Source organism: Colias croceus, chromosome 20, assembly GCF_905220415.1.
Source record: "Colias croceus chromosome 20, ilColCroc2.1".
In the NCBI taxonomy this organism is placed as follows: Eukaryota; Metazoa; Arthropoda; class Insecta; order Lepidoptera; family Pieridae; genus Colias; species Colias croceus.
The window spans coordinates 3,043,017-3,058,628 of record NC_059556.1 but is presented as its reverse complement, the minus strand read 5'-3'; the positions used below and the strand labels follow the sequence as shown (position 1 = coordinate 3,058,628).

The following is a 15,612-nucleotide window of genomic DNA, read 5'->3' as shown; positions in this document are numbered from 1 at the left end:
CCCCGGAATAGAAAATATTTGAATTTGAAATTTATAAGCACTTCCGATTGACTGTGGAATCGCTGTTTGCAGATAATAGCAAATTGACGGGGAATTTTAATGCATTTTCAAATGACTGAAGATTTCTGCCCTGGGATGCTTCGCGGGCTGCTTGCAGCCCGCGCACTACGCTCCCTCGAAGGTGGACAGCCTCCCGGAGTGGAAAATACTTGAATGGGGAATTTATAAGCATTACCGACTGACTGTAGAATCGCTGTTAGCAGATGTAACAAATGGACAGGAAATGCATTTTTCGAATGCATTTTCAAATGACTGCCTTATTGCTTCAACCAAGGGGCAAAAGGGGCTCGCGGGCTGCTTGCAGCCCGCGCACTACGCTCCCTCGAAGGTGGCCAGCCTCCTGGAGTGGAAAATACTTGAATGGGGAATTTATAAGCATTACCGACTGACTGTGGAATCGCTGTTAGCAGATAATAATAAATTGACGGGGAATTTAGATGCATTTTCAAATGACTGCCCTATTGCTTCAACCCTGGGGCAAAAGGAGCTCGCGGGCTGCTTGCAGCCCGCGCACAACGCACCAGCTAGTTATTTTATACAGCTGTATCCCTATTGGGGCAACTGTCTAGATTAGGTTGTTTTGACAAGTAATTATTATATTATTATTTTATACAGCTGTATCCCTATTGGGGCAACTGTCTAGATTAGGTTGTTTTGACAAGTAATTATTATATTATTATTTTATACAGCTGTATCCCTATTGGGGCAACTGTCTAGATTAGGTTGTTTTGACAAGTAATTACTTATTATATTATTATTTTATACAGCTGTCTCCCTATTGGAGCAACTGTTTAGATTTAATAGCGATGTTCCACACACCTCAAAAACGTACGAGTGACACCTTGACAATTGACGTGAGCAGGGCTCCAACAAAAGCTGAGGCATCCGCAGTGCGGAAAAGCATTGACAAACTGGAGGCTCTGAACACCATTGTTTCGCCCCCCATCCGGGAGCCTCCAGTTCTTAAAAAGAAAGTAGTCGTAAGTAAGAGACAAGCCGAAGACAAGGAGGGAAGCCCACCTCCAACGGCATCCATCTTTTTGACTGAGGGTAAAGCCTGTCTATTAAAAGCGAAAAGCCACATAAGGGACTCCCGAAATCTCAAAGCGGAAAGAAAAGAGGGAGTCATCGCAGCGCTAGACAGACTCTACCAGATAATTAAAGAACTAGATATAGAGCTCACCAGTGCCAGGGCTGGGAGCGGCGGAGGGCAGGGGAGGGACCCTTTACATCCCCCCCATCCGTCCGACGCTCCGACGATTACTGACCAAGCACTGATGAGACACATGAAAGAAAATAACAAAATGCATGAAAGCATGAAAGAGAGTATGAAAGAAATGACAAAAAGGATGGAAGAGATGAGTGGAAGTATGAAAGGGAGTGAGGTGAGAATGGAAAGGCTTAGCTCGTTGTTGGAGAGCAACATGACTGTTGCCAAAGCGACAAGTTACGCGGCCGTTGCTTCGAGAGGAGTCGCTGAGAGATTCCCCGAAACAAGGGCTTTGCATTCGGTTATGGTGTCCTCCAGGGACGAACAGGAAACGGGAGAAGATGTATTGGAGAAGATTAGGAAGACTGTGGACGCAAAAGATGGATGGGTAAAAGTGGAAAGAGTAAGAAAGGTGAAAAATAGAAAAGTAGTCGTCGGCTGTGTGAGCGAAGAAGAAAGAGATAAGGTGAAAGAGAGATTGGGAAAGAATGAGGGATTAGTTGTGGAAGAAGTGAAAAACAAGAGCCCTCTTCTGGTCTTCAGGGATGTGATGAAGTGTGACACTGGCGACTTCATCACTGCGCTAAGGAACCAGAATGCAGACATCCTTGAGGGCTTGAAAGGGGAAGAGCGAAAGGTTGAAGTCGCGTATGTGATGGGAGCGAGGAACCCCCTCCAGAACCACGTGGTGGTCAGAGCGAGCCCACAGGTATGGAGGAGATGGATGAATGAGAGATACGCCCACATAGGGTTGGGAAGAGTGAAAGTGATGGACCACAGTCCACTGGTGCAGTGCTCCCGCTGCCTGGGATATGGGCACACAAAGCGCGTGTGTAGTGAAGAGCAGGTACGATGCAGCCACTGCGCCGGTCCTCATATGAGGACTGAATGCGACAAGTGGCTGCGGGGAGAAGCGCCTCAGTGCATTAATTGCACGAAGGCCAAGAAAGGTAGCGTGAAGCACAGTGCCTTTGACCGCGAGTGTGTGGAACGAAAGAGGTGGGACGCTCTAGCCAGGTCGGCGGTAGCGTATTGCTGAGGTTATCCAAGGTGAGTACTTCCAGTACCGAATATTGCAGGCCAACCTCCAGCGGAGCCAAATCGCCACTAAGGAGCTATTGCTCGAGGCCACCAAGCGTAAGGCCTGCGTAGCGTTACTTCAAGAGCCCTACGTAGGTGGGGCACGGAGTGTGAGGACATACAATGGAGTGAGGGTCTTCCAGAGCGATGGGGAAGGGGGCGGTGTAGTTAAGGCGTGTATTGTAGTACTCGACGACTCACTGGACGTCGAGCTACACGCACGCCTTAGCAACAACAACATTGTTGTAGCCACCCTCAGAACCAAAGCATGGGAGATGATTGTAGTGTCCTTCTACTTCGAGCCCGATAAGCCAGTAGGGCCCTACCTGGAGAATCTTATGCGGATAGGAAGAAAGTTAGGTTCCAATAGGATGGTCCTGGGAGGTGATGCGAATGCAAAGAGCCCGTGGTGGGGTGGTGACAAGGAAGACCAGCGAGGTAGGGATGTGTCTGCTGTACTGGAAGCAATGGGTATGCACATACTCAACACCGGGGACATCCCGACATTCGATACCATCAGAGGGGGGAAAAGATACTCCAGCTACGTGGATGTGACAGCATGCTCCGACGATCTGCTGAACCGAGTGGGTGACTGGAGAGTAGAGGAGGGTCTCACGAGCTCGGACCACAACGGCATATCATTCGGCATCAGACAACAGAAATCCACAGGCACGAACATTGTACGAACCACACGCATATTTAACACACGCAAGGCAAACTGGACTCAGTTTCATGAGAAACTGACTCAGCTGATGTCGGACAGACAATTGACTGCACAAGACATAGACACAATACACAGCACACAACAAATAGACGAGGCAATAGACAGTTACACACAAGCAATCACACAGACATGCAGAGACACTATGCCGACCAAAAAACACACACAAAAATTCAATTTGTCTTGGTGGAATGATGAGCTCGCGCAGATGAAAAAGGAAGTTGCCATGAGGAGACGCAGGATCCGAAACGCAGCACCTGTTCGCAGAAACCGCGTTGTTGGATTGTATCTTGAACAAAAGGAGAAGTATGAAAAGGCTGTGAAAGATGCGCAATGTGAGAGCTGGAAGGAGTTTTGCCGTAAACAGGATAGAGAGGGGGTCTGGGAGGGCATCTACAGGGTGCTGAACAGAGCCACTAGGAGAGAGGAGGATCTGCCCCTTACGAAGGGTGGTGAAACCCTCGACGCCCGAAGCTCTGCAGAACTGTTGGCGGAGACTTTCTACCCCGTGGACTTGGAGAGTGGTGAAAGTGAGGAACATCGTCTGACGCGCCTGCGGGCGGAGTCCTTGGACACCGAACCGCCGATGGGTCCGGACGATCCTCCTTTCATCATGGAGGAGTTGAAGGGAGCCGTTAGGTCCTTCAATCCCAAGAAGGCCCCCGGGGCGGATGGCCTCACGGCCGACATCTGCCAGCACGCTGTAGATTGTAACCCGGAGTGGTTCCTTGCGCTGTTGAACAGGTGCCTCATTGTCGCCTACTTCCCCAAACAGTGGAAGTGGGCGACTGTGGTGGTCCTGAGAAAGCCGGGCAGGGAATCATACCGGGTACCGAAAGCCTATCGACCGATCGGTCTCTTACGGTCTTACCTGTTCTCGGCAAAATCTTCGAAAAGATGTTGGTCGCCCGACTCAGGTTCTACTTGCTGCCCAAAATAAGCCCCCACCAGTATGGTTTCATGCCACAGAGGAGCACCGAGGACGCCCTCTATAGACTGGTGAACCATATCAGAAATAAGAGGGAGGAGAAGAAGGTTTCTGTTGTGGTTTCGCTAGACATAGAGGGAGCTTTCGACAGCGCCTGGTGGCCAGCCATAAAGGTGCGGTTGGCCGAAGTTGGGTGTCCGGTGAACATGAGGCGGGTGATTAGCAGCTACCTGAGTGAAAGGGGAGTGAATGTAAGGTATGCAGGTGTGGAAGTAAGTAGAGAGACCAACAAGGGGTGCGTACAGGGGTCCATAGGTGGACCGCTCCTGTGGGACCTCTTGTTGGATCCCCTGCTGTGGATGTTAGAGGAGATGGAAGTGTTCTGTCAGGCGTTTGCCGACGACATAGTGTTAGTGTTTGATGGAGATACGGGTTTAGAAGTAGAGGTCAAGGCAAACCGCATATTAGCAAAAATTGACGAATGGGGTGTCAGAAATAAGCTGAAATTCGCGCCACACAAGACATGTGCCCTGCTCTCGACACGAAAACTAAAATATGACAAGCCACGACTTACAATGGGGAGTGTGGACATCCAATATTACGATAATGTTAAGATACTGGGCCTTATTATTGACGGCGGCCTGACATTCAACGACCATGTCGGGAGCGTTTGCAAGAAGGCAATCGCCCGCTACAAACTGTTAGCGAGAGCAGCCAGAGTAAGTTGGGGGCTTAACCCCCAAGTAGTTAAGACCATATATATCGCCGTTATAGAACCGACTATCTTGTATGCATCAGCAGCGTGGGCACCCACAGCGGAAAGGATGGGGGTCCGAAAGAGGCTCAACACCGTGCAACGAGGTTTTGCCTTGAAGATCTGCAGAGCATATCGGACTGTCTCTCTGAACTCTGCGTTGCTGTTGGCTGGGATACTCCCTCTTGATCTCAGAATACTCGAAGCTTCGAGGCTTTATGAGATCAAGAAGGGCGTGTCGCACCCGGCGGTGATGAGGGACAGGGAGGTGGAACGAATGGCACCCGCGATTGAGGACCCACATCCGGCAGAGCAGGCAGAGCTGGGGTTCGTCTTGGTAGATGAGGGCACCTATGCCGACGTGGTTGACAGCCACGTCCATAGGATCTATACGGACGGCAGCAAGATTGAGGGTCGAGTCGGAGCCGCCCTTTCTGTATGGGAAGGTGCGATCGAGACAAAGGCCATCAAGCTTGCGTTGTCCCCGTATTGTACCGTCTATCAGGCTGAGCTCCTTGCGCTCAAAAGAGCAGTAGATATAGCCTGCAAGAGTGGAGCGGCAAAGGTCGGTGTCCTCAGCGACTCCAGATCGGCACTCCAGGCGGTCACCCTGAGTTCCCCTCATCCCCTGGCTGTGCAAACACGGGCGGCCCTCCGAAAAGCTGCATTGCAGAGGCGGGAGGTCTCCCTGTTTTGGATCAAGGCGCACGCAGGGCTGAAGGGGAACGAACGGGCAGACGAGTTAGCCAGGGGGGCCGCTTTGGGGTTGAGGAGGAAACCGGATTACGATCTGTGTCCTGTTTCATTCGTCAAGCGTATCTTGAGACAGGATACGATTGGCGAATGGGATAGGAGATACGAAGTAGGAGGAACGGCCGGAGTCACGAAGCTCTTTTTCCCAAGCGCTGCTGCTGCATACAAAGTAGTCGGAAAAATAGACATCACACACCACACCACACAAGTACTGACTGGTCACGGCGGATTCGCCTTCTACTTGAACAGATTCAAGCTGAAGGAGAATCCGTCGTGTCTATGTCAGCCCGGAGTAGAGGAGACGGTTCCTCACCTGTTACTCGAGTGCCCAATTTTTGCAAGCAATAGATATGCTATTGAGCAAAAATTGGGCATGGCGATGACGGGTGAGAATCTGCCTTCCGCCCTGGGGGACAAGTGTAGGGATACTTTCTTTAAATATTGTAAATATATTGTAGAAGTAGTCAATAAACGAAACAATGGCGTGTGATGTGATTCTGTGATATTAGTATTAGGATAGTTTCAACTTTTGTAGCATTTATTTTATTTACCCAGTATTTTAATATTTTTGACTTTGTATTTGTAATATTTTTAATTTAGTAATAATTCTATTTTTAATTCATTATGTGGCTGAAAATTGTGTTTTGTAAAAAAAAAAAAAAAAAAAAAAAAAAAAAAAAAAAAAATAATGTCTCTGGACAATATTCCAGAGGTGGCGCGAACACCCTGTGATGGCGGGTGCCTTTCTAAAAAAAAAAAAAAAAAAAAAAAAAATATTTATGATACAATTTCGCTATTCCATCTTCACAATATTTACAATTTTACTCGTTTATGCAAAAGATGGGATCTAATGTGTAATTTCTTGTTATAAAATGCTGATAAAATTGATAAGTTGCATGCCTTTTGTTGTAAACAGAAAGTCTATTAATCATTGACACCGCCTACATCACTTATGTTCCGCTCACCATAAGCCATATGGCTTAACTGCACGCTCATTTTTTATTTGTTTTAAAGTGAAACGCATCAAATATGCCTTCGTGTGTGTTACGATATTGCACAAATAATACAAATAATACGGAAAAGTGCAAAGGCATAACTTTTCATCGGTAAGTACCTAACTAGATAATAATTTTGAAAACTTAGTTAGATAATATTATCTCAATGATTAGACTCAACTAAACAAATATATCTTTCATATCGACTTCCAGTCAAAAGGAACGGAAATTCCACACCAAGATAATGAGCGTATCGACACTGTAGTGATGACCTATGTATTGTCTAGAGCAGATTTCCGCTGTTTATCTATCGCTATGTACCTATGTATTTATAAAACTACGCAACGGATTTGATGCCGCGGGGGCTTTTAATAGATTGAGTCATTCAAGAGGAAATTTTATGTATAAAATATATAAAATGGATAATAGTAATAACAGAAAACGGGGTGGTCTTTCTTTTTTAAATCCAATGAAAATAAACAACTTTTACAAATGAGGAATTGAAATTGTAATCCATAATTTCGCATGACACATTTCCATGTCACATTATCCAACATCTAATAGTGTGATATTGTTAACATAGGATGTGAGTATCAAACTAATTATAATTATACTATTTTTATCAACTTTCGAGGTTATAATCTATTAATAGATGGGGCTGCTTATAGATAAGGATAAGAATAGTCCAGTGTTAATCGATGTTTATGTTTTAAAATATAGAATGTAGAACATATTATATTAAACAATTTAAGATATTCCTGAAATTATTATTGCCAAGACACGTCGCATAACTTTCCTAACTTGTTTGATGATTTACGTAAAAGTAAAAATTAAATTGAGTTGTATTTCGTAGACGAAGTACTTGTAGGTACTAGTTGTAGTATTTTATCATCTGTGGTACCTTTATAGTATTATATTTATATTATCTGTGGTATTAACTATATAAGTTTGTATTTACAACACACATGTAAAACCAAAATTCTAAATTTCATACAAAAGTGAAAAAGTATTGGTTTGGCAGGGCGCGGAAGGCTCTTGACTGTAAAGAAATCTAAGAATTAAACATAATATTATGTGAAATTCATTAGCCCCATATTTCATAAACGGCTTTCACTGTACTAAAGAAACCATGGACCGGTTGTTCTTGCTGATAAGGTACCTGAGGTAAGGTACCTTTACTACTTACTTTTCTAAGGCACCTTTTTAAAAGTTTATATTAGGCTACTAATATAAACTTTAAAAAAAATCTTCGTCCATTAATTATCATTTTAACTTATGGATAAACTAAACAGAAGCTGTGAAATCGGCTCGAAGAGATAATATTTGCTTTTATCACATTAAACATTAATGATGCGGATAAAGCAAATACGGAATTGTCAATTTATTTTTCTGCAAGTTCACGCAATCTCGTACCCTCACCTTCAATTAGGAATTTTATCGCTGAGTCACTTTAATATAACTTTTCACCCAGTTTTGCTTGCGTTTACCTTTACGAAATCTATTTTAATCTTTCGAATATTATTTTATTATAATCTTAAATTTTAATATTTAAAAAGATCCGTCCGCTCCAACTGGCCAAAGATCGTGTCAAGCATTGCCCTGTCGTCCAAATTAAAAGCTGAAGTGAAATTCGAACTATCACTACATAGTATACAACAAAGTCGCATTTTCTGTCCCAATGTTCCTATGTATGCTTAAATCTTTAAAACTACGTAACGGATTTTGATGCGTTTTTTTAATGAGAGAGTGGTTGTCGAGGAAGGTTTTAGTATATAATATAATTTAGGTTTAGACAAAGCGAGCGAAGCTGCGGGCGGATGGTTAATTATAATACAGTATAAGCAGCAGCAGTATTCAATCATATAATTTCGCCTTGACCACTTAAATCTTTAAAATTACCTGAGTTTATTTATTAGCCCACTAGATTAAAGAGAGCTTCCAATAACAATGTTTCAGAAATTATTGTTTCGACGATGGATTAATGTTTTCAAGGTTACTATAAAGGCCAAAGACGTAATGTATTTTATAAGAAAGCGTATTCTTTTAATAATATTGACTTAATAATATCTTTCTTTCTTATTTTACAATTGATTTAATTTTAGCGAAAATTTCTGTTTTTTAATCTTAAATATTTTCCTGTTAAAACCTTTTATCATTTATGTAATTTTAATTTATTAAAATAAATTATGATTGATCGGATCATATCTATGTGCATTAAAAATTTACCAAAATTGGTACATATTTTAACTTTAATAACCTACAGAATTATTCATTTAATAGACTTGCTATTTTGGATTCCATTATTTACAATTTTTTATTTATTTATATTTCTATAATTAATTATTATATTTATTATAAGTACCATATTATTACGTCATTAGTGACTTAAGTCCTATTCTATTCCATCTCTAATTATTTGCTAACCTTGACCGAGTCTAAATCAATGTCTAAAGAATTGACTCTAAAAATAAATCGTTTTGAGTGACCCATTCGTTAAAATGTTTGCTTTTTAATCAAGGCAATAATGTGTACATTATGAATTAACTGTTTACTAGTTTGGAATTATATAAATACTTTTAACTTCTTTTCATGTGTAGTGTTATTATTATGTAATTGATATTAGGCACTTTAAGAGCGTGGTGTTTGTGAAGCTTAAAAAAGGCCGTTGGATATTATATTTTTAGTGTAAAACATAGGTTATAAAGTAATTATGTAGGTAGGTATTGATGAAAATTATAATGTTTTTCTTAGTATTGAAGATTTCTAAGAAAACAAAAGACTGACCTAAATGTTTTTTTTTGTTTTAGCTACTGTATTGTTATCATTTAATAATTACAATAAAACAAATATTTTTTTTATTGAATGACCAAAAAGAAACTTCGTCCAATAACTTAATCCTATCCTATACTAATATTATAAATGCGAAAGTTTGTGAAGATGGATGTGTATGTTTATTACTCTTTCACGCAAATACTACTGATCCGATTACAATTAAATTTAGCACACATATAGGGGGTAACTTCGATTAACACATAGTAGCTTTTATCCCGGAAATCTCACGGATCACGGGAACGGGAACTATGCGGGTTTTTCTTTGAAAACACGGGCGAAGCTGCGGGCGTAAAGCTAGTGTATAAATAATACGTATATATACCTTTGTTCCAGTGCTAAAGCTATAAAATAAATTGTTTCTGAAATTTTAATAACGCATTAAACAAGGCAATTTACTAAACGACAGCGTCGCGGCCACAAATTTTAGTAATTAGGTACCTTCGCAATCAAAAAGGAATAAATCGATGCCTCTAAGGATTTAAAAAGTGTAGAATTATGTAAATACTTTTAAACTTAAGTTTTTAAGTTTAAAGTTTGTAAAAATAACTTAAATTTGAGAGCAAGAGTTTGTTTTCAAGTTCATTAGTTTGTTGAGAAAACAAATGAATCTCTATGGCTGATTTACGGAAAATTATCTCACAGATATAGAGATACATTATTATTTCTTCTATAATCAGATTTCTTTTAGGGGATAGAAATCCCCGGTCACCTGACGAGTGGTAAACTTGGTTAACAACGTATAATTTTCCTTTTGAACGTTTCTTTTTTTTTAAAGTTATTTTTAAACGAGACATACGGAACCAATACTTAATTTCTTGCTGAGATAGGTACCTTATTTCTTGCAGAGATCATGTACATATCTATTAATATGTATTTGCACATTCTTTGCGCATGACGTCAATACCAAGCTTCTTTGAAGTCCTTTGCTATCAGTGAGTTAACAAAGCTTTGCAAATTCAACATTTTGACACGTTTGTGATGTTTTTGGGTTCTCAAAACGCCTTTTTAAGTCTTTGGAACAATGATGCAAGGAAGATATAGTGGTGTTTTTAAGTAACCCTGTATATTATGTTTCACCGAATATCTGGGTAAATTGTAAGGGCGTAAAAATTATATAAAACCTATTATATACCAAGAAATATGTTTATTTAGTTAAAGTCCGTAGTAGTCTAGAATAGTAACCAAGTCTTAATCTAAATTTAGATAAAGATGATGTTTTGAACGTTATATATATTTGACGAAAACATGATGTACCTACTTATATAATGGAGAATGTTATATATGAAATATAAAACTTTATTATTTTTAAATAATATAAATGAGTCATTGAATTTCTTGAAATTAACTTAACGTATCTTTGTTCTACCATATTGCTATGTAGCAATAGTACAAAAATAGTAATTCAGTCTATATATCTAATCGCTTTATCATTCGTATAAAATTGACGCATCACAAGATCAAAATAGGTATCAACGTCACACGAGTAAACAATTACGATGATAAAAATCTATTGACAGTCTGTCGATACATCGATGTATCTTTTGATAGGAGATAAAATTCTCAATGTTGTTATAGTTTTATTGTTCGATGAACATCGGATCAGCAGGCTTTAGATGAATCATGGAACAATTTCTTTGTATCTCTGGAAGTAAATGTAACTCTATGTATAACATTTAATTTGTTGAAAGACTCTTTTTAGCAATTTTGATGGTTACAACTATACTAGATGGTCCGCGCGGTTTCACCCGCGTGCCTCCGCTCCTGTTGGTCTTAGTGTGATGGTAGCCTATAGCCTTCCTCGATAAATGGGCTATCTAACACTGAAACAATTTTTCAATTCGAACCAGTAGTTCCCGAGATTAGCGCCTTCAAACAAACAAACAAACAAACTCTTCAGCTTTATAATATTAGTATAGATTATATTTACTATTTACTATCGACTCGGAAAGCAGTTTGGACAGAGAAGAGGCGACAGAAAACTCTGTAGTTACTTACTTATAATTACAAATATTATGTTAAATAAGATATTAAATAATATCTTAGAACAAAGTTGTTGTGAAACAATGTTTTGGGATAGGCACAGTTGTCTTATTCAAATTAGCAAGATACAATTTTTCATTTATATATGATATAGAAAAGATGGTAGAGTCTAAATTAATTTAAAAATTTAAACTATATTTAAATAATTAGTAGATTTTGTCAAAAAGCTCGATGATAATAGTTTACTGACTTTCTATAGAACAGGATATTGACTATATAATATTTATATATTATATAAATAGTACATATATGTATATATATGTGCTATTTAAGAACATGTCTACTATTGAACGTTCAGAAAGCTTTTGGATTGCGTCTGTCATAATATACTTCTGTACTCTTGATCGAAATTCCTGAACGGCGATCGATTTTTATTGAAACTAGAACAAACATATTTTAGTGCACTCCTAATGACAATAAATTTGGCAATGATAGTGAAATAACGTTCGAATCATTTTGCAAGCAATTGAATGGAAACTTATTGGGCCGTTATAATAGAAACGATTGTCTTTAAAGAAAATGTTTCCACGGCTATTATAGTGCTAAAACTATGACCATTAATTATGAGTATAGTAATAATAATAATAAATTGGTTTTAAGATCATTGCATCATCATTGTCTAGTCAGAAAATATATGGTCTATAACAAATCTATATTTTTAAAGCTTTTTCACTTGAAAGTAACAGAAATTTTTATTTTACTTCCCTTCCTAATATAGAAATAAAAAATTCACTCCAAGATCCAGAAACGACAAGATGTTTGTGTCTAAACATATTTCAACGTACATTGCTTCTTCTGCGAATACATTACTTATGCATAAAGTTTCGCAAACGGCAATGGTAAATACTAATATTATATAATCTATACTAATACTATATAATATAAAGCTGATGAGTTTGTTTGTTTGAACGCGCTAATCTCGGGAACTACTGGTCCGATTTTAAAAAAAAAACTTTCGCTGTTAGATAGCCCATTTATCGAGGAAGGCTATAGACTATAATATATCATCACGCTAAGACCTATAGGAGCGGAGCACTGTTGGTAAAACCGCGGCGCACAGCTAGTTTGGAATAAACACAGCGACTTAACGTCGCTGTGTTTATTCCAAACTAGCTGTATACGAGTTATTCACTGAAACGTTCTTGAGGTAAATAAAGTCCACAAGAACATATTTCAACGTATATATCTGGGAATAAATTCCAGAATTTCTAAGTTCTAGTATGTTTGCTGTTTCTACTTCGATTAAATTTAATGTTGATTCGAAGTAAGGTGCATGTATAATTTAGGTACCATTTATTTCTCAAAAGATTACATTTGAATCACTTATAGAGAAATATAATATTTTAGCGTTGTAGGTTAGACTTACAAAAGAAATAAGCAAAAAGTCTCTATGAACATAAAACTTTATATAACTTTATATAACACACTTTTATTTTGCAAAAATTTGAATGGAAATGTATTGGAAAATGACGTAACTAAATGTGACATAGGTGGTCTTTTGAAATTTGATTCATAGTCTATGTCCCAATTTGTGTAAGCATTTTGATTTTTAAGGGGCTGAGACAGTCATGTAGTGTGTCACCTCACGCTCACATTTGGGAATAAAAAATATAAAATTATACATAATAGTATATTGTATTTTTTTTTTCTTGTGTTTATTTTCTAAATATGTAGTATATTTTTAGTTGACCTCTATTAATAACAAATTAAGGACAGAATTGATATTTCAGACATAATTTGCTAGACTGTAGAATTGTATTTCAATTGTTGTATAGAGATGGAATATCAATTGTCAATAATAATAATTAGTTGTGGTTGTATCTATTTCTAGGCTCTAAGGCTTTATTTAAGCTAGGTATGAGTTAATTTGTAAAATAAATATATTGTTCGGTAACTAATTAAACATCTATGTATATTATGTACTAGTATTATATACAAGAAAGTTTTTGTTTGTTTTAACCTAATTAGCTGCGAAACTACTACACCGAATTCGAAAATTCTGGCAAAATAAACTATATTCTAGAAAATAAATTATTTGTCAGTGATATAGGGTATTCCTTTGTTTTTATTTATCGGAAAAACTAGCTTAAACTCGAACATTATTGTATTAACTTATTGTCATATAATTTAAAACTCTATAGAATCAAATATTTAAAGGTTTTTTTTTTGTTTCAGATGTAGTGAAGTGCAGTGTAATAAGTAGTGAATAATGTGATAGTGATGTGATGTGCGGTTATATCGATAAAATGGGATGGCGGGAGGTTCTAGTGTTGTTGCTCATAGCTGGGGTTGCCAGCTCGCAAAATTGCAGGGGAGAAGAACCGAAGCCGAGGTCCTGTGAGAATTTGTGTGATGAACATGGCAACTGTAAGATTCGAGCGGCGTTGTTATTGCCCAGGAATACTACGTTCTATGCGTCTTTGCATGTGGTAAGTTTTTCTTTGTGTTCGTGTGTGTGTCTATGGGTAGTGTATTATCTAGTTAATGTAAAAAGATTTAAAGCGTATTTTGATATTTTTATTCTGATTGCTCTATGTTCTTATTTATATCTGTCCAAATGTGTCTCTTTCAGGATATTCTGTCAATTTTCAATTTGAAAAAAATATATATATATTATATTAATACCTGAATCATGTTAATTGATTTTTAGAAATTGAACACAAAAAAATACTTCTTTTGTTTTACTTACAGATTACACTCCGTATAACATGGTAAAAATTTAATTCCGAATTTTGTCTAAAGTACAACAGCTTTTTCTTTTGGGATAAGATTTAGCGGTTTTCCCGCGTTTGCTTTTTATGTTGACTTAATTTTTAATACCAGAGGAGCCGCAGGGATTTTATTTTTATCTAAAAGAAGTCTTTGACTTTTAGTACAATCTCTTAATGTATGAGCTTTTATTGTGAAGATTGCTTTTTAATTGAAATTATTATAATGAAACGCAGTAGGTAATTATATTTTGAAACTAGCTGTGCTCCGCGGTTTCACCCGCATTGCTCCGCTCCTGTTGGTCTTAGCGTGATCCTCGATTAAAGGGCTATCTAACACCGAAAGAATTTTTCAAATCAGACCAGTAGTTCCCGAGATTAGCGCGTTCAAACAAACAAACTCTTCAGCTTTATAATATTAGTATAGATTATGGAAATACATCAATCCGTATAGTACATAATATAAATAATGGAGTATCTTCTGAGAATTTATTATTTTGTCCTTGGATACAATTAAATAATACATATTGTAGAATTATGTTACAAGTTTAATTCAAACTAAATTTGTTAATACGTAAATTTTGGTATAATTAACGAATAGTGAGAGAGTTGGGATTAGTTTTGCCCGCGTTTGATTGAGATTGAAAACAAATTATGAATTACTAGCTTCCACCCTCGGCTTCGCCCGCGTGGTGTTTTGATAAAAGGTAGCCTATGTTCTTTCTCAGGGTCTAAAGATTGTCTGTGCAAATTTCATCAAAATCGGTTGAGAGGTTTAAGCGGGAAAGCGTAACAGACAGACAGACAGAGTTACTATCGCATTTATAATATTATAAGTAGGGATAAGTAGGGATATCTCGTATAATAAAAAATAGAGTGATAACAAAGCCCATTTAATTACGAATGTAACGTTTATTTTCTCATTTAATGTTGAACAATGCAAAGCTTTTCATCAATTTAGGGCTAATTTTTCAATCCTCAGTTAAAACTTATTCGTCGAATAACGTATTACACAACTATTTTAAAAATGTATTCTAATTGCCCATATTTGACAGTTTACAGGTTGCATTTTAATATTATCGTTTAATACTTTGTTGGACGGGTAAGTTTTAACCAAGCATTGAAAAATCGGCCCTTATTAAAATTAAATTAAACTATTTCTTTTTACGTTCACAATATGTCTAATTAGGTATTGAAGCACTTATATATAGTAAGTTAACTGCTTATATATATTCAAATTTACAAAAAAATAAGCCAAAACTAACGTTTTCTCGTACATAATTTTCAACAGACCTTCGTTATAGTCATGTTGATAGGGGACAAGCAACAAATTATTTAGGACGGAAATATCCCAAAGGAATGGCTACAAGTTCAGAGCAATCTTGTTGCCAACAAGTTATGTTATCCAAGAATTTACATATAAAATTTTCAAACGAAAAGTTGCTTACTTTGAGGAAAAGGTCTATGATTTTCCATGCCTTTGATAACAAAAGTTCTACAGATGCAAATTTCAAAATAAATTAGACGATTT

General features: G+C 37.8%; 3 protein-coding genes across 3 annotated transcripts in view; all 3 read left to right on the top strand.

The window, feature by feature from the left end:
- Positions 1 to 15,612, top strand: part of LOC123700890 (atrial natriuretic peptide receptor 1) — a 245,144-nt gene that overhangs the window by 46,517 nt on the left and 183,015 nt on the right. Inside the window, exon 2 of the mRNA XM_045648257.1 lies at positions 13,549 to 13,802. Within this exon, the coding sequence (XP_045504213.1) occupies positions 13,599 to 13,802 (204 nt within the window). The 5' untranslated portion in view covers positions 13,549 to 13,598. The remainder of the gene's footprint in view (positions 1 to 13,548; positions 13,803 to 15,612) is intronic.
- On the top strand, positions 867 to 4,011 carry LOC123701034. The gene is made up of 2 exons (XM_045648446.1): positions 867 to 2,294; positions 2,350 to 4,011. Exons 1-2 carry the CDS (start codon positions 867 to 869, stop codon positions 4,009 to 4,011), a joined length of 3,090 nt encoding a protein of 1,029 aa, XP_045504402.1.
- On the top strand, positions 4,206 to 5,996 carry LOC123701033. Its single transcript, XM_045648444.1, has one exon. The coding sequence runs from the start codon at positions 4,206 to 4,208 to the stop codon at positions 5,994 to 5,996; it is 1,791 nt and encodes a 596-aa protein (XP_045504400.1).